This window comes from Rhipicephalus sanguineus, chromosome 11 (genome assembly GCF_013339695.2).
Source record: "Rhipicephalus sanguineus isolate Rsan-2018 chromosome 11, BIME_Rsan_1.4, whole genome shotgun sequence".
NCBI lineage: Eukaryota > Metazoa > Arthropoda > Arachnida > Ixodida > Ixodidae > Rhipicephalus > Rhipicephalus sanguineus.
In genome coordinates this window covers 5,334,419-5,354,331 of record NC_051186.1, presented here as the reverse complement: position 1 = coordinate 5,354,331, position 19,913 = coordinate 5,334,419, and the positions used below count along the sequence as shown (strand labels likewise).

General features: G+C 45.7%; 1 protein-coding gene across 1 annotated transcript in view; it reads right to left on the bottom strand.

The window, feature by feature from the left end:
- Window positions 1–256: 256 nt before the first annotated feature.
- The window catches only part of LOC119374375 (probable 4-coumarate--CoA ligase 2), a 37,098-nt gene continuing 17,441 nt past the window's right edge, over window positions 257–19,913 (bottom strand). Inside the window, exons 3-6 of the mRNA XM_049410844.1 lie at window positions 19,355–19,523; window positions 9,217–9,361; window positions 4,763–5,020; window positions 257–384 (exon numbers count right to left, since the gene is read on the bottom strand). Of these exons, the coding sequence (XP_049266801.1) occupies window positions 257–384; window positions 4,763–5,020; window positions 9,217–9,361; window positions 19,355–19,523 (700 nt within the window). The remainder of the gene's footprint in view (window positions 385–4,762; window positions 5,021–9,216; window positions 9,362–19,354; window positions 19,524–19,913) is intronic.

Here is a 19,913-nt window from a genome sequence, read left to right as displayed (position 1 = left end):
ACGTCATCATGTTGTCAGAGATCAAAATCTTACGCCATAATGGCGTCACATGAGGACGTTATCACATGACATCGTCGCCTTGTCAAAAGGCAGTGCAAGACCAATTTAGGTGCAGAACGCTTTTGGGTGAGAATCAATTATACATCGACTGACAAGCAAAAGGAAGATGGCCTTCGCCTTTTAGTCGTCCTGGGCGATTTTATAAGAGCCCCTGTGAGTTTTTGCATATAATGGACGACGATATCAATTACGGCCTCTAGTACGCCTTCGACCTCTCATACATAAGCCTTAGTTGATGCTTGATGACTTTGCCGTTTGTGTTCCTTGGCAAGCGGTCCACAAACACCAGGCCTCCGTAGAGATGCTTGAATTTTTCAGTTTTGCCTGGGAAAGAGTGTAAAGAAATAATATAATGTTAAATTGTTGCGTGTTTGTAATATTTTGAGAATATCTTTAAGCATTCAAAAAGTAAGATAACAGCAAATATCAACTTTGTTATCCGTCCAAATGTAGACGAAATAAACGCACTAGACAGACCGACAAAAAGGGAACTTTATTTATATTCTGAGGCACGCTACTGCTAAAGGCGATAGAGGGGGCGGGCCCCACCCACATCGGAACAGGTAGGTCGTGCTTCACAGCCGCGTTGCGGGCCCTCTCAACGGCCCTGAGTTGATGTAGAAAGTCTGAACTCCTGAGCGCCGAGCTCCATTACTCTTCAGTCGTGCCCTGGGAATCCTGTAATGAGAGGCTCTGCCAAAGCATGTGATCTAACGTACAAGCGGCGCCACAATCTGGGCATTTTGGATGAAGGCCTTCGATAAACTGGCTGTGGGAATAAATACTAGAGTATGACCGGGTTTGAAGCATGCGGAGATGCCTGTGCTTTAGAGAGTTTCACCATGAGGAATGGGGAATGCCCTCGTTCACAACTGGTAATGTTTGGTGACCTCGTTGAAAGTTAAGACAATGCCGCTAAAGACCGCTAGAATGGAGGCCGAAGAACCCCCGACTGCGTAGCGCGGTAAGTCGGCGCGCTCGAAATGACGAAGAGGATGAAGGGATCAGTACTTCTTTTTGGGCGAGTTGGTTCATTGTAGAGCAAGGGTGTAGGAGCGTGAACACAAGAGAGACGACAAGGAAACGCATGCGTTGACTGACAACGGGATTTAAGGCAAAATGACACACCTTATAAATGCCACAGTGAAGCATGAAAAATAAAAGAAGGATGAATGACAAGTTTTAACAACGACTTTTATCTTCTGGATGCTGCTGCCAGGTCTTAGATTCCAAAGAAAAATTAACAGTCATGTTTTGTTGTGGGTATTCCTTGGTTGGCTGTTTTGTGTTGTTGGTGCTGTGTGTTGTCAAAGCATGTTATTCTTCGGTGTTTTTTTTTTCATGGTTTACTTTGACATATATAAGGTGTGTCACTCTGCCATTAAATACCGTTGTCAGTTAGCACTTGTGTGTCCATGTCGTCTCTCTTGTGGGTATGTGTTCGCGCTGTTGCTCCTTTGCTCTAGGAAGAAGAGAGCGCGTGCAGTTTCATGATGATGATCATTTATGGATTTGTTCAGATATCACGTCGCTGACTGTCCATGGGCCCCTTTATTTCGCTGAGCAAGATATATTTTGCTCTTCCGGCAAAAATAATTATCAGAAAAAGTTCATCTAGGTGCACACTCGACTCCAGTTTTCGCATGTGACACTTTCATCAGCCCTAATACACACAAGATGCGACAACAAGCATTGAAGGAAGACCGGGTCCACCGTTATGCCAGGGCTTCCAACCAAAATTTCCCTGCTTCGGCAAAGTATTGAAGCTGGTTGAACGTGGTATGCCAGGAGCAACACCAGTACCCTCTCCAATGTAACCAGCGTCAACACCATCGAGGTGCCTGAGGAAACGGGCGCCAACCAATGCGGGAGTCTCATGCAACCCACGGGAACTCCTGCGGTGCGCCTCACGTAGTCGACGGCAATTCCTCAAGCAACATGCGGCAAGCCCTCTCGTCCATAGGTCCGATTCAAGCCAGCGACCAACGGCTGTTCCTGACTGGGACTACTGGCTGATGCAAGGGATCCCAGGAATATAAAATAACCATGCTACGCGAAAAGACGGGGACAGCGAAGGAAGATATCTCGGGTCGTCGTCGCGCCTCAGTGCGAGCCCAACAAGCTGCTGGTCCTAGTCCCGAATATGTAATGCCTCTGTTTATTCGGTGTATAAATGTTGCCTTAGCTCACCGTCGCCTTGCCCACTTCGTCTATCAGCTCTGCGCAGATGCCGCCGCAAGCTGAGACACCGAATGTCCAACACCATGCAGAAAGTGTCCTGGAGACGGCACCCACGGTCTTCGCCTTTTTGTGCTGTTACGTTTGGCCCTGGAATTCATCGTGGCAGACACCGTTGTGCCTGCACCTGTCGGCCGGAATGCTTTCTTCCCGGTACGGGTGCTCGGACGGAGGCACGGAGCCTCGCATTTTCCTGGAGATGTGCTTACGCACATGTGATCAAAGGAACCAGGCATTCCGCTGTGGTCGGGTTACGTGGAACCCGACAGGGGCGTCGCGAACAAACCTTTCTTGCGCGGTCTTTGACAGCGCGGGACGGTGCCACTGGAGACGCTGTCATCGATCCAGATCATGTCTTCTCCTGAACGCAGCCAATAGCGCTTGCAAGTATTTGAGACAGCGGCTGCCTTCTCCTCAGAGGCCTACGACCTTCCCCCACCCCTCCCCGGACTCAACCTCGTCGCCTGGCGTTCACAGAATCGTGTATTTGAGGCGTTGGCTGGGTACGTCTTCATTGTGTGATGCACTTCGGAGCCTCGTTGGGAATCTAGACCATGATCGTTATCAACAGATGTGTCGAGTGAGCCATTTCGTCCTTTCTTGTGGGCGGAGCGCTGTGACGCCGACACCGGATTGGCGGGAACCGCTGGCACCGCTTCCCTGGCGTCTCAGTGTTGGCAGGCGCGGTACTATATCGGTTGAAGACTTTTGTATAAAAATGTTGAATGTTTGTTCTCTCTCCTTTGTAACTATGTAAATAAGACTACGTTCCTTCTTGTAAGTACGCACCCACCTCACTGGAAAACAACGGCTATGTGGACGACCGCGGGAGCCTGCCATCGTAACGAGACGCGCCGAACCCTACTCCTTGCAGCGCCTGGCGTAGGACGTATGACAATGATGTTTCCATTACACCGCCATCTTCAGAGGAGAAGTTCCTGTTGAGTAAATGACTAAGTTTAGCTCTTCAGCAGCATTTTGCTCAGGAACAACATTTCATTTCTATAGAAATTATATGGACAGTCTCGGCTGGTTTTTCCCGCCGCCGTCATGGACCGTATATGTATATATATAAAGGTTCCAAAGAATTATTCAGGAAAATGCTTCCGAAGCGCGGAATCGAACCAGCGACCTCTCTCTGCAGCGCGTGGCGCTAACCACTACGCCACAAAGCGCAGATCCCCCAGGTAGCTAGCGGCGAAGCGTTATATACACACCCTTTACCGCTGGCAGGACTCAGAGAGGGCAGGCGCTTATAAGCGTTTCTTCATTACCAGCGAGATGGCGCGAGGAGCGCAACGGGCGCATTTAAAAGTCGTCGGCCAGCTTGCTCGCTCCTTCTAAAATTTGCGCAGGGAGAACCTTGCCTTTCCGCTGTCTGCTCGCGCGGTATTTTCTGCCGGGAGGCAGATGCTTTTGCAGCGTAGCAGCGCACGTCCATCACGGGTCGCTTTTCTTGCTATCGAATTCGTTGCTTCGCCCTTGCGGCGAAACTGTGACTTTTTTTAGAGAGACAGGCGTATCTGTATATTTTTCTCCGATCTGTTTCAGGAGGTTGAAGCATTGTCCACGCCGGAGACACCTTCTGCCATAGAGTTCATGAACAGGGCATTATTCTAAGCTTTCTTCTCCAAAATTTCCGCTGACAGCTGATATTTTTCTTGTGCTTGTCTAGATAGCGCTAATTGCTTGCTTTGAGCTGTGCAACAGAGCCATAATGCTCAGGGGAGTACAAGAAGCGCATGCAATCTCACACAAGTTTCTCAGCAGAGGACTGCCAGGCAATCGACAACAAGACTGACGGACGTGACAGCTGAAACGCTATTGCAATTTTACCGACCTCACGGATATGACATCGGTAAAATGCGCACGAACAGATGAGAAAGCAAAGCCAGAACAAAAAGTTTCATTGATTCGGATGACGTGAGAGTCGAACCCACGACCACTCGATCGGTGACGATAGATGCCGGGCGCTCTACCCACTGTACGAGCGACGATCATAGATGAGGTTTCACAAGCGCGTCCTATTTCTCTGACACATTCTCTCTTTCGCAGTGACCTTGGTTCGCTGGTGGAAGGACCATTGTCGCCCTCTGGAATCGGTGAAGTGGAGTGCTGTCTAATTACACTAATGACCGCCGACAGGCAGCGCTTCGGTAGTTTCAGATTTCGGTGCAGGCAGAGACACGTCAGCGGCAAGCGGAACGCCTTCCCGCGTTAACGGCTCAAGCTGCGTGCTCTGCCTACGCATGAGCCCATGCGTAGGTTACCATATTACTGGGGAGCGCACACCTTGGCGCTTCTCTCCCAAAATGACGACGCTTTGAAGAGTGCATATCGAGTACCGGCGTTATGTGCTTGTTGATATCGTCTTTGAGAGGGGTTTTTACAACATTAACCTGCTTGGCTGTCCCTTAATGTTTTTCTATAGAGTTAGAGAAAGTACCACAATAGTGTGGCTTACTTGCGACGTGCTCCTTGAGTTCGGCCGCCAGCTCGGGTGACTCCGATGAAGGAACCCGCAGAACGACGAACGCAGCCGGGGCGTCGCCGTACTTGGTCTTCGGGACTCCCACCACGGCGGCGTCGGCCACACTGGGGTGGCTCTGCAGCAGGCCTTCGAGCTCAATGGACGACACCTGCTGGTCTAGGCACTTAATCATGTCCTTCATCCTGTCCACGAAGTAGACGCGGCCGTCTTCATCGTAGTACATGATGTCCCCTAGAGGGGAGATATGAATGGGAGAATAGCGCATTTCTTTTTTATTTGAGCTATTACAAGCTTCATTGAAGCTTCACGGCGGGTCTGCAATACACAAATCATCTCGTCATTTGCAAGAGCATACGTAGGTATTTTACGTACACAGAAGTTCTCTAGTCCATGGAATAAATTTTTCATGTTTCAAGACACAAAAGAAGAAATCATAGTGCTAATCCTCGATATAATAAAAATGGATATACAAAGAAATGAGTTATAATGCAATAAATGAGGAATAATCTTACCTGTAATACATCAATAAGAGTATTGGATTATATAACAAAATTTTGTTTATAACGAAGGTTTATTCGTTATAAACAAAATTTACTGTTACTATGGTTAAGAAATGTTACTATGGTATAAGAAAGTCGCACTGCACTTTGTGAGCACCTTGGTATTTATGTTCAGCCGGTTGTCTCGCAAATCGAACAGATAATCCAATACACGTGTTCTTAAAAGCGTCACTCTTGTGTATTCTTCCTCTAACTTTGCGATGGTGGTCTGACGGAAAAGTAAAATATTTAGCCCACGAAGTATATGCCACCGCCCATAAGTCCTAGCATGAAACTTCAGACGCTTGCTCTCAAGTCGCAGCAAGGCGTGTTCCCTGCGCATCATACTACGAAACCAGAAGCATTGCTTGTGGCATAGAATGCGCATTGAATTAGACCAGGGGTGTCAAATTCACCTGACCCAGCTGACCGTAGTCGCGAAATTTGGTCGCGCAAGGGCGGGGTCAGTAATGTAGGTGTGAGTGGGGTGTTGAGGGAAACGTCAGCTGGCTAACGCTGTCATCTGAAAGAAGACGTCCCTTCCCACTTTCATATATAGGCAATTTCTGAAATCGATTGGGTCTAAGGACTCGAGAAACATCGATACCGACCTCCACAATCACTGCAATGTGGACGCCGATTCTGAAATGGAGAGTTTTAACAGCGAAGATGTCTTAGCCGGCTGTGAAATGTTGACCCTGCTGCAAAACTATCGTCATCATGAACGGGTATGTGCCACTGAACTTGAGGAAATCCCACTACTCGCCGCTACGGCATGACCTGTAATAACCCTTATGGTTGAGAGAACGAGTACAGAAAGAGAGAGAGAGAGAGAAATAAAGACAGAAACAAAGAGGGAGACGGAAAGAAATGTATAAAGAAAGAGAAATATTCTTTCCGAAAAAATGTTTCGCGAGGCGTAATTCGAACCGAAATAACCTCGATCCGATGGCGAGCGTCCTAACCAGTCGGCTATCCAGGCACGCTTGCACAGTATAGCATAGCCTTGTATAGTATAGTGTAGCCTTGTTGGTTGGGATAGGAATTTGGCGTACTCGAAGTGCGCCAAATTCCTATTGTGCGCCAAATTGTGTAGCGGCCAATGAAGAAGTTAACGATGAGCGTCTCTCGCGCGGGACAGCCAGCGATCGCGCTTGTCTGAGCTGGCTTGGCGGGACGCGCGTTCCCGGTCGTCAGTGGTGCTCGTGTTCACGTGAGTGGACACGAGCACTACGTTATTCCGTCCCGTGTCCACATTAAAGCCTTTGTGTTTCCATCGGTCGAGCCTTGTGTGTAAGAAGCCAGAGCACACATCATCACAACAGTATAGTGTAGCAAAGAGGTGGGAAAAGGGAGTGAGCGTGAGGAGAGGGATGATGGTGAGAAGGAGGGAAGGAAGGAGGGGAGAGCGTAAAGCGTAGCACATAGAAAATGATAAATACAGAAATAGAAAGTGCAGACAGAAAAAGAGAGACAGAGAAAACATCAACGAAAAGGAGAGAAAGGAGAGAGAGAGAGAAAATGATGGAAAGAAACAGAAAGAGAAAAATTCTTGCCGCAAGAAAATTCTACACTAAAAACTTCACGCCCACCGACAGAGACATCGCGCGCAACCTCCACTCTATAGTGCATAGCCTGGCTGCGCCCGATAATGTCCGCAGGTATGGGGCGTCCTAAGAAAGTGCGTACTGCTGGAAAGGAAGCCTCGCATCTCGAAGCTTGACGTGTAGGTTGACGTGTAGGCGCACGAGCGGCGACGGGCCCGTGCTACGCTGTGTCAAGCCTTCCGCGACTTAGCGCAAACACTAAATTTTTTTTTTCTTGTGCGTCTTTATCTCAAAACGTGGTGATTGCATGCGGTGCCTCACGACGAATACAGGACGAAGAAATCCATGCGCGGGGCGCGGGCCGCTAGCGAAAGGTGCGAGAGCCGCGTGTTTGAGACCCCTGAAATGGACAAACGGAACGCTTGCTAACGAAAGCTACGCAGTGGGGAATCAAGGAGGTTGGTTATCGAGTTGAGAGCACAGCGTCTCGGTGAGTGAAGCAGCAAACTGTAGAAAAAGAGTGAAATTTGACGCAGCCGGACCACGTGTCGAGCGAGTAGCCATGGAGTGCAAGAATAAGTTGACGGCATAACATTGAAAAATTCGTACTTAGACTAATCGAGAAAGGCGATATAAGGTGGAGTTACACTCGGAGAACCTCGCACAAATAAGCATTCTTGCGAACAACGAAAAAATGACCGCTGAAGAGGTATCAAAGCAGCATGGTATAACTATATAAAATTGAATAACTGGGCAAGAAGTGTTTACGCATACAAATGAGACATGTGCCAAATGCATCGTCATTGACAATTTCGCAAGACATTTCTAGCGGAATAATATTATATTTAACGGCAAGAGAAACGGCGAACGGATCACGAATAAGTGTGTAGCGAGGAAACCAGTAATTGTGGAATAGTTTACGGTTTACTAAAGATGGCTAGTCTGGTATAGGCCCACGAACGTACCTTTTGTATTGTAGCTACTAAAGATGAAGAAAAGATGACTTTTAATGCCAAGAAAAGCATAGGGGATGTTATTTGTGGTAATTAGGATATAAATGCGATGAAAGTAAAGTGGACGAAAAGAGAACTTATCGCGACAGGGACCGAGCATGCGACCTTCGAATAAGGCGTCCGATGCTCCACCACTGAGCTACGGCGGCGGTTATCCTCCAGTCCAATTTATGGGGTATATATGCGCATTTATACCTAGGAGTGTTAGTCAGCGCCGATCGCAGCCATGGCAGGCGAGTATGGCACGATCTTTTATGCCTGTTGGCTTCACGTAGCACGTGATCTTTTTACGAGTTGGCATGTATCAATGTCTCAATGCAACTGTCAATCGATTCAAGAAAATAATGTGTTTATATCCAGCCAGGGAACAGGGAGGCATCTAGAGAGGTCGTACGGCAATGGACTACGTCCATAACGTGAAAAAGGTATTTTTTAAATATGCTGAATACACTAATTGTTTTCGCGATGGCAGGCATAGCTGCTAATTTTGTTTCGCCGTGATCAGGTTTCGCCGGTTAAAAACTGTGACGGAAATTGCCGTACGGTGCAAAGCTCGCCTACACCTTTAGAACAATGTGTAGTAATCATTCACAACGTTTATGTAATGATTTTTTGCAACACGAACAGCCATCTACATTGTAGAGCATGGTAAGACCAGGAAAGAAGAGTCAACGACTCTGAAGCTATTAACTGCATGCTATAAAGTATGGACATTTAACTATGGTAAATACTGGAGGCATATCAGTATCCTGCAGCTGGCAGATCATATTGTAATATCCAGGAACGCTGCAGATGTTTCTCAACTATCGATTCACCCTCCTTGGGACAACGTGTAGGACGTACTTGAAGAATATTCTTCATAAAAAGAAATTATTTATAGCAGCTTGGGAAAACGGTGGACAGCTGGTTATTGAAATCCAGTCTCCACAATGCGCGAAGGTACTTCTTCCAGGCCGAATATGTGCAGGCGACAGTCGACGGCTAATATTTTCAGATTATGACCCGTTTGTAATTTTGGCGTGCTTGTCCTTGTTCGATCTGCAAGCTTCCTGAACGGGCATCTGCTGTGCGGAAAACTGCAGGGCCTCCGAATTCCCGGAGACCAAACATGAACGCTGCACAAGATTTTAGGCTCGCGATGCACATATGACAGACATGCGGCCGCCTGCACGTCGTTATAAATTCGATACAGCACGGTAATACTTCTTGAGTGTTCTCAGAATATCAAGTAAATAAATTTCAAACGTTTCGTTTTGCATGGACCAGAACGTTGCGTTCGTTTTTCAGCCTTGAGAGGTTTGCATGCCGACGAAAATGTACAGACATACCTGATCTGCACCATCCGTCATCGTCCATAAACTCTTTCACTAGTTCTGGATTTTTGTAGTAGCCCTTCATGATGCTTGGGATACGAAAGTAAAGCTCGCCGTATTGCCTTGGTCCCACCTTCTCGCCTGTGTCCAAGTCGATGAACTGCACGCGGAAGAAGGTGCGCAGATAGATGCACATGTGCACGTGCCTCGTGTCACATCAAATTATTTATTATTTCACGCTATCATCACGGCAAACTCTAAATGTTATGCAATATAAAAGAGTTCCTTTTTAGCAAGCTGTGCAACAATGACCACATCGGCTGGAGTTGCAGAAGTGATGAGGGAACAAATTTCGGCGAAGTCTGACATTCAAAATGTGTTTAAAAAAGCGTTTTCACAGCAGAAAGTTCAATCACGTAGAATGCGTGAAAAACACAATAAGGCAAAATATGGGACTCGCTGCTTACTACCAATAATAAATTTTATCGTAAAGCAAACCAAAGTGAGCCTAGTTTCTTGTCTAGTGGTCAGGGTTGAAGTTTTGTCGATACTTACATGGCAGAAAATGGAAAGAGGTGATGAAAGAGCGGTAATGAAAACGTGGAGATGAAAACAAAATTGATCGCACTGAACGTCTTGTGCGAGTTAAAAAAATGCACACCTGAACCATGCAAGAGAAACGCTGAAAAGACCGTGGATCCCGTAATTGTTAGACACAATCATACGAAGCACCGTACTAAACGCAACGATTTAGTGTTAGCGTTAGCGTTGTATGCTCCAAACTGCGCGTGCGCAGAACGTAAACGTAGCCCCAGCTCATACGTACGTACGCTGTTTCCGGAATATAGCGTTCAACGCTAACGCAGGCAAGAGATTCTGTACGTAGGGCAAGATGGCGACGCCTGTTCAAGCGAGAGTATAAAATCGCAACCACCGTCGATTAACGGTGCAGAAGGCTTAACAAGGTTTGTTTACAATGTACGCTTATGTTTGCTGTAGCCGCGCCGTGATGGCGACGATGTCTTTATTCGCGTGTTTCGAAGATACGGCCAATACGGCCAGAAGTCAAGCCGAGACCAGTCACGATTCACATTCCTTGTGACATTTTCCGCGGCAGTGCACGGCTCTGCGGTCGGCGATAATGGAGGCGCTGCAACGGCGACTTTGGATGAGCTCGACGTAGTGGCGGGGTTCTGGATTCTACAGTGTATTTAGCGTTTTTAAGTCTGGATGGCGCCGTATGTGATTGCGTTAGCGTTAGCTTGAATGCCTTCCGCGGTACCAAAAGACCACCAATTGGCACGCAGCGCGTTCCTTCTGAGCGTTAGCCTTAAAACGCACGCTAACACTAACGTAAGCACTTTCAGCTATACTAAAACTCCCTTTTATTGCGAAAAACTCGGCATAGATAAGAACACATACACGGAACCTCTCTGTCGTCGATCGATCTGGTCGAGCCGCGCAAAACAGCTGAAGAGCTACCACTGTAAATTTGGAGCATTAAGAAATTAATATTTTCCACGAACTAACAGGGAATGGAATGCGCTTCCTGCCGAAGCGGTTTTCGGCAACACTATTGAAGCATCCTGGAAAGTGCGCAAATAAACTGAATAAATGCGTGGGGTACACCACTACCTTTTCTTTTCGCTCTTTTCTTTATTTTAGCCTAGCTTTTTATGTGATTGCACTTATCTGTTTTTCGAATGTGTCGGTCACCGCTGTGCGTTTTCACACACTTGATTTCATTATGTTTGTGTCATGGAATGTATGTAGTGAAATCATTTGTAACACAACTCACACTTTGGAATGATTTAGCGTTGATAGCACTACATTCTACGCACATTTTAAAAAAGACACATTGTTGAATTTTTCTTCAAGTATGTGCTATTGCATTTTGCTTAAGCTTCCACTGTGTATTTAATATTTTGTTCATCTTGTTTGCAACCACTTGCAGAGTGAGACGGTATGAATGTTTCTTCATTTGTAAGCTGCTTAATTCTGTGTAATGTGCGACATTGTACTCAGTGTGTTTTTATTTTATGTTTGTAACCACTACTGCTAAAGGCATCTCATCAAATGTTTACAGTACTTTTGAAATAAATAAATAAATAAATAAATAAATAAATAAATACAGCAAACCCCCAGGGAATGTACAGAGGCCATTACTTGTAGTTTTCTATCGTTGTTCATGGCGCGTCGTGCTTTGTACTGGCGATAGATTCACATTTATGATAATTACTTATTGTATGAAGTGTCGTGATCTCCATGCGATTGGATGGTGGGTACTAATATCATAGACGCGGACGATGTTATGTGGCAACGTAAACTACATCCGATGCAGTTAGGACTACAGGAGAAAATCTCAGCGCATTGTGCCATTTTCCGCAGCAGACACCGCTTGTTCAGCGTCATCAGAAACTCGCTCACCTAGTTATTCTGTGAAGAAAAACCAGCTCTTCGGGGTTTTTTTTCTGTATTTTTTTTCATTGCCCCAGCTGCGTAGCAGGCGGGTTCGCACTGCGTCACCTGCATTAGCAAGGACTTGCACGAGGCCTTGCTGCTGGCTTCTTCACTCCATGACGCACTGCTCGAACCTCGGCTTCGCAATGCACAAAAAATCGGGAATCATAAATCTGTGCTATCAAACATATTCCTGGAGCTTATACTTTTTTTAAATTTTATCACTGGTTTCTTTCTAGAAGGTTTACATGAAAGGTGCAACGCAACACTTCGAAAGGTCTGAAATCGCCGCCAGTCATATCTCAAGGCTGCTGGGAACATGTGGGGGCGAATATAATTTCACTGCCCGCAGTATTAAACTTGCAATTGCGTCTAAGACAGCAGTATTGTTTCCTCTCCCCTCGGCAAGCTAAGCTGCGGGAGGACCTGCTACACAGCATGCGTACGTGCAATAGCAGCACCACTTTAGGTGCAATAAGCTTCAAGTAGAGAGAAGTGGAGCAACCAACACATCGACTGAGAACAAAAGAAAATGGGTTTCGCCTTCAAGTCGTCTTTTAGGCGTATGAATGGACCGTGTTATTTTTTGTTTCCAATTCAATACACTAGAAAGAATTTCGGAAAAGGGAGGGGGGGGGGGGTGTTAGAACTCTCTGAGAATATGAAGGCAGCTGCCCAGATGGGTCAACAGTGATTTAGATTCAAGCTTTCAGCCTACACTGCGACGTAGACGCACCGTGCATCGCAGTTTCTGAACTGCGATATCAGCGATAGAAGCCACACTCTAGCGAGAAGAATCCAACTTGGGCCCATCCTCGACTACAAGGAAACGCGACTCGCGCGCGCGACTAGTTGGCTGGAGTGTATTGAACAAGCTCAATTTACTCCAGCCAGCTACTCAATATAATCCACAAGTTCAATACACTCCAGCCAGCAGATATTAACGTTTCTAAGGGGGCTCTTGAATCTATTCGGTATGGTACATACACAACGAAAACCAATGAGAGTTAAGCCCTTCTTCTAGGAATTTCGAACCTACTAAAATGCCACGTGCTTGCAATGACAATCATTCATCGAAACGTGTACCCTCCCCTCTCTACCCCCCCCCCCCGTTTTTTTGTTCTTTTTCTTTTCTTTTTTTTGTTTTTTCTTCGCCTTCCTTATGACTCACCCAGTTCGTCACGGCGGCCTCTCCCGCCCCCCACGCTGGCAGTTGCCCTCCCCTTCTTCCTTGTGGTGGAGAGGGCACGAAGCACATACACACGAGAGCTAAGGAAATCAGTTCCAGCCTTGAAGAAGACAAGTCCACTTGTCGAAACGTTGGCTCGAGCACCCACCCCGTGTTTACGGATTTATCCGTCGCAAGCTTCCATCTTGCACTTCCTGCCGATTTTTTGAACAAGGTTTTGTTCAACGTTCAACAAGCAACGTCTTGAACGTTGCTTTTGCAACAATCTACCTTTTGTATGTATGTATGTATATATATATATATATATATATATATATATATATATATATATATATATATATATATATATATATATATAGTTGAAGGAGTGGTTGCCTTTGGTTGCCGTATAAGTATAAGTATGAGAGGTGGCACTTCAAGAAAACTTCATTTATTACGTCGACGTTTCGGTCAGAGCCTGACCTTTCTGGTCAGGCTCTGACCGAAACGTCGACGTAATAAATGAAGTTTTCTTGAAGTGCCACCTCTCATACTTATATATATATATATATATATATATATATATATATATATATATATATATATATATATATATATATATTACCACGTGAGGAAAAAGCTCTCTTTACAACAAGGACTATAAGAGGCAATGACAAGAGAAAACATATATGATAGCCACGTGCTGGTGGTGTTGAGAGCGTCTGCGCTTCTTACCTTGAGCTCAACCATCGGTGCCGGAAAGCCGACGTTTCCTGTTGCAATTTCACCCTTTGGAGGCGAGCACAAAATACCGCAGGATTCAGACAAACTATAGTGGTTCCGCAGAGAGCGCACGCCATCAAAGGCAGCCAGTATCTTTCTGGCAAATGTTTCGGTTAAAACCGTGCCACCCACGTTGATTGTATTTATGGAGGATAGCTTCGTTCCAGTCCTTATCATGTCGGCCAAGTAGAAGTACAGCCGTATCGGAACTGATGCTAGTATATTCACCTGGAAACGAGTAATCGAATTGTAAACTTATCGTACGTGCAGTCACTATAGAATGTTCCTCGAGAGTGACGTACTAAGAAGTCATTAGGAAGTAAAACACGATAACACTTCCATTAATTTCATCTCTACGCAAGTCTGTTAAAGTTTCGGAAAACCTGTTAACTTAGCTACTTTCTTTCTCCAGAAGCAGCTTCATATGCTGAAAACATTGTGGATACTGTTGCAGACTGATAACGCGACGCGTATTCAGATAAATTGTGATTATTCTAATGTGTCCTATATTTTTAAAGCCATTGAATGGATGATTTTACGTGAAAACAGTCTATTTTACCTTGTATGTTTGGCAGCCTCTAAGAAAAAACGTTTATTCCATCAATGTAGAGGGGTATACGCTTTTTTTTTATGTATACACTATGCCACTACCCTGAGCTGGTTTGGAAAAAGCCGTTCCGGATAAAGCACTTTTGCGCTAGCTGAACGTTCAACATGGGAAGAAGGTACACGGTCGACCACATCTAAGCTGAACACCTCATTAGTATTCAAACCGGTAAAACTAGAACGTTTCTTATACTTCACGAGTGCAATGCCCATTAGAGAACGTCTAATCATGGTGTCGACAAACACAGTATTGACATTCCGAATTATGTATTAAACAACAGCTTCAATGAGGTCTTGAATACTAATGAGGTGTTCAGCTTAAATGTGGACGACTCTGTACATATGGGCAACGAAAATTTTGGCGTCAGCCATGTGTGGCTCCTGTACTCTGTAAACAACCGCATATGGTTGAAATTGTCAACATTTTCTTTGACAGCAGATACAATGCGCAATAATTCTGCATTATTACGGAACGCGCGCAGTCTTCCTACGGTAACATATGAACTAAAGAAGCGGAATTTCAAGGACTCGTATGGACAGCTAGCATACAATCAAGTCAAGGAAAGTAAAGGGGACGTTATTTGTAGTAAGTTTAATATAAATGTCAAGAAAATAAAGTGGACGAAAACTTTCTGTTCGCGGGAACCGTACATGCAACCGATGCATGTACGCATCCGCATGCATGTACGCATATACGCATGAATAACGCATCCGATGCTCTACTAAACGAACTATGGTGGCGGTCATCATCCCGTCCACCTAATCAGGTGCATCACTGCATTTAAAGCTGGGAGTAAGGTCCCTAGATAAAAAAGTTTTCAAGGTAGCGACACTCATTGCTCATTGCGCCTTCCTCCTCACTCTCGCGCCTACCCCTCCTTTTCTCCATCATTTGCGTCTGTGATTGGTGAATTCGTTGCACGTGATGCTGTTAGTGGATGGTGGTGATATTTATTATAAAGCAAAAGGTTCAAAACGAGTGCGCATGTGCATATGGTTCCAGTCGGATTCTTGCCGCGACGAAAGACGAAATCGTATCCAAGACAAGCTGCAGAAGAGGAGCGTTCCAGTTGACGCCAAGTCGGCCGAACATGCTTCGCCGTGAATTTTGAATATGTCAAGTACTGTGCTGTCGGCTGCAGCAACAAAACAGAAGGCGGTTTTTCCCTCTACAACATACCTCGTGGTATCCGGAATAGGGCACGCCGTGAAGTGTGGCTACAAAACATTTGACGCGAGGACTTCCGTGCAACGCCGTAGACGCGGCTTTGCGAGGCGAGTTGATTTGTCGCCTTTTGTTGAAACGCTACAGAACGCGCGTCTAACGCGCGTCTAGTACGTGAAATTCGTTACAAATATTTGTGCGTATGCACGTACAGTTGAATACAGCTGAAGTGGCTGCACTTTCAGGGACATTTCATGCCAGACCGGTTCGAGTCACTTGCTCTTGAACGCGGCGTAAACAGGCTCAAACGCGACGCTGTGCCAACGCTTTTTAAGTCTGTTTCTGGTACTTGCCGCTGATGGTAGGGCGACGACATGGTCGCAATGTTCATCACTTCGGGACACCAAACTGGTAGAACCCCACTTGTCGTTAAGTTGCGTGCACCCGCATTGCGGTGCCGCGGTCTCTTCCGTAGTCACCCAGATAATAAACATGCACCACGATTGCCTGGCATCATGATTGCGAAAATGGATGTATTTTTCCAGAAAAAACTGTCATCGCAATGCTGCTAGTCAAGCGTTCGTTCTAGTCTGGCCACGGTTTTTGCCTGTGTGCGCACAAGCGGCTATGATCACTCGTCACAACGTCACAACAAGGTGCTGCCCTGTGGTCAGTCAGGATCACAGGATCCAGCAAGAAGCACGTTAACTGTGCCACATCATATTCACGAGCAAAACACATTCGGAGAAGTGGAGGAACCGGGACGAACTACGACGTACGATGCGAGACGCCATGGATAATGGTGTGAAATATAAAACTATAACAACGTTGCCAGTTGGGTAACACACATCACGCTTCTTCTTATGTTGTACCGCTTATATTCAACTAAGTAACCTTTTATCCTACGTCTCATTTACTTTTCATTTGCTATAAATATTTCTATCCGCCGTAATAACTGAACACAAACATTCCCTTTTTTATGCACGCTTTGACCCTTCTTGGGGGCGCTCCAGGCATATAAGCGAGGAGGAAAAGGAAGGGTGTCGCTACCTTGAAAACTTGTTTTATCTAGGGACCTTAGCTGGGAGTGGTAATGAGCGCCGCTCGTAACCATGACGGCTAATCTGGAACACTTTTACAGCGAAAGCTGTTATGAGATCATTTCAACGGCCGTGTCTGGCGCCGTAGTTGTCCGCCGCCACCGCCGCCACCGCCGCCGCCGGTGTCCGTAACCACTACCGCGCGAAATAAGAAAAGAATTTCCAGGATGAACGGGGTTCGAACCTGGGCCCTCTGCGTGGGAGCCCTGTGTTCTACCTCGGAGACACGCCGGTGCTTGAAACTGCCTTGCAAAAAGACGCTATACAGGCTTCATGTTCGGAAAGAACCACATTAGCATATGTAATTTAGTGTGGTAGAAGAGTGAAATAACAACCACGCATCACACAACGCGAATTCTGTAACCGGGCGTCACACAATGCGAATTGCGCAACGAGCGGGCTCTTGGATGCTTCCAACCCATTGCAAAGGGCTCTGCCATAATTCTTCATCGTCATCAGGCACAACATCAACAAAGTGCGCATAATGCCTTACATTTTTTTAGCGGATACCGCGGCTCTCCGTTGAATGACGAAAAATGGCATAGTGGCTGCTACCCTACTTCAATGAAATTATGATGATTTATAGCGTAATGGGTTCCTCGCAAGTGCACTTGTATTCGTTGACAAGGAAGCCGATAAGCCTCCGATCCATTTTCTCAGAATCTGAATAAAGTTATCCCCCACCCTCTCTTTCTGTTTCTTTCTCACGTCAACGTATGTTATACTGCATGGTGGGAGAGTGAAATAGCGACCGGGCGTCACACAATGCGAATTACATAACTGGTGAGCAGTTTAAAGCTTCCAACCCATTACAAAGGGCTGAGCCCCAATTCTTCATCGTCATCAGTCGTCACGTCAACAAATTGCACATAATGCCTTACAGATGTGTAGCTAGAACCCCGCTTCTGCGCAGAATGACGAATAATGACGTTGTAGGTGCTTCCCAACTTCACAAATATTGTGATTTATGGCTTAATGTGTACCTTGCTAGTGTACTTGTATTAGTAGCGCGAAGAGAGTTTGCAACGGGCTCTAGAATGCCGCTCTTCCGGCTTTCGCTGTGATTGGGCTGCGCTTTCCGCGCAGGCCCCGCGTTTTTTTTTCTGCTTGCTGGCTTCACGTAGCAAGTTATCTTTTCGTCCACTTGAATTTCTTCTCATTGGTATCACTATTAGTACAAATAACATGCACTGTACTTTCCTTGGCTTGATTATGTGTGACCTCTCATTAATAGGGTAAGAAATGTGACACGTGTCATTTAAGAGCCCCGATTATTTCACTGTCTAGAGAGCAGGATTATCGCTTGTATGTTAGCCAAAGCCAACATTGAGGTCAAATTTGCTATCGCTCAGCAGCGTTTCCTAGCCACATAGCCAGCATTCTAACAGCTAGACATTCTAACATCTGTAGTCTAACTAGACTGCACATTTTGTGTGCGTCTTGGAATACGAGTGGCCACAGTCATTTGTTCCGCCTGACAAGACACCTTGCTACGAAATGATCGCGGCGAGTGACCCCGACGGTCACACAAGCGACACAGATGTTGGACCAATACTCTCCGACTAGTAAAACACTGCGTAGTTTGGTCGTTCCTCATGGCCTTAAATAATTTACACATCAGTTTAACATGGTGGGTTCTGTACATGTTTCAGCAAGTTTAATTCATAGGCTTCAAGTGCGTCCTCTGACTGCTTGGTGTTCGGAAGAACACAAAGAAGAGCACAGAGTTGATTGAAATCCGTTGGATATCGCAAACATTGGCAAAATATGCACCTATACGATGCAGCGACCGGCCACATTCATTCCGCACATGTGTGGATGCTCTTCACATCGTATCTTTGTCGAATCTTATATACCATAAACGCGTGTGCGCTTAGTCTCACAGAAGCTGATTCAGGCGTGTGCTGCCTTTCATGGTGTTAAGCAAGCATTATGCACAAGACTCTACACGTCATGCCTTCATTGTACAAAGGGAAACTAAGTACACAAAACTTGAAAGGAAAGGCATGTACGTGTGCCTTCCTGTGTGGGGTCTCTTTCAAGTTTTGCGCATATTGTGTCCTTTCGTAGAACGAACCAACTAGCCCCTCAAGACGTCCTGATCAAGCCTACATGATCAAAAGTTCGAATTTTTGTTTTAAATTTTTACCATTAAAAATTTCAATGGTTGGCTATGCCATGCAGATTTATTAAGATATGCTTATCGATGCGCAGAAATATATCTCCAAAATTATCTGGTTCAGTGATATATAAAAAAGAAGATTACGTTGTAACTTTATCAATCCCGTCGCTGGAAGAAGGATACATAACTCCAAAAGATCTCTCAAAGTGAACATTATATCACTCAAAATTATTATGAGACATCCACGACTTATATATATAATGACACCTGACTTTGCGTTTACTCGATGTGATTTGTAGTATTTATCGCGCAATGTGCCATGACGCCGAGAACTCACTCGAACGGAGGCAAATCAGCAAATATTTCATATGTTCCTGATGTGCCCCCAAGAAGGCTAGTGAATGATTGCGCATTTCACACTCATTGTTTATTTTTTCTATTTGGTTCGCGACCTGTTGACATTTGTTGCTAAGGAACTGACGACCACTGAAATATAGTGAACTGTATATGTGACACGAATGACCGCGTACCATTTCAACCCTGGTCTTCACAGTCCGGATCTAGCTCACTCTCTAAATCACCATTGCCTTTGTATTATTGCTATTCTCTTAAGAAAAAGCTCGAATCTCGCCATACAACGGCGGTCCCATAAGACCACTCGATTATTTACTTATATAAACCTCTCGACCACGTGCTCGTAGTACACAAGGTCTCAAGGTTCCCAAAACATGTTAGCTTACAAGACATACCTTGTACTTCTTGACGTAATACACGAACTGTTCAAATGTCAATCCGGGCTGTACTATGACGCATGTGGCTCCGGTGGAGGCAGCTACTGGGATGAACATGAAACCGGACGCATAGGTTATCGGATACCAGGCGAGAAGGACATCTCCAGGCTGGTAGCTGACCAGGACCCTAAAACGGCAGAATTGTCCATCACCATTACTGCGCTTAGATTCATTCATGTTAAATGGAGCAGAATGAATGAGTGACGGCTTTATTAATACGAACGTCATATGTATCACGAGTCAAAAGCCCAGCGTTCGGCGTTCTATGTCACGAACTATACCAAAATTACGTCACATGACGTCATTAATGGCGTATTGTTGTTATGTCATCATTGATGTCCCCATGGCGTCACAGATAGCTAAAACTTGGGCGTCGCCCTTAACGTCATCATCTCAGGACGTCATCACGTGACATTGTGGCTTCGTTAAAAAGGGGGCAATTCCGGAGTTGTGCAGCACCACGTGGAGTGGGACAATCTTCAAACACAATCGACCCCGAACGTCAAAGCCATGTAAT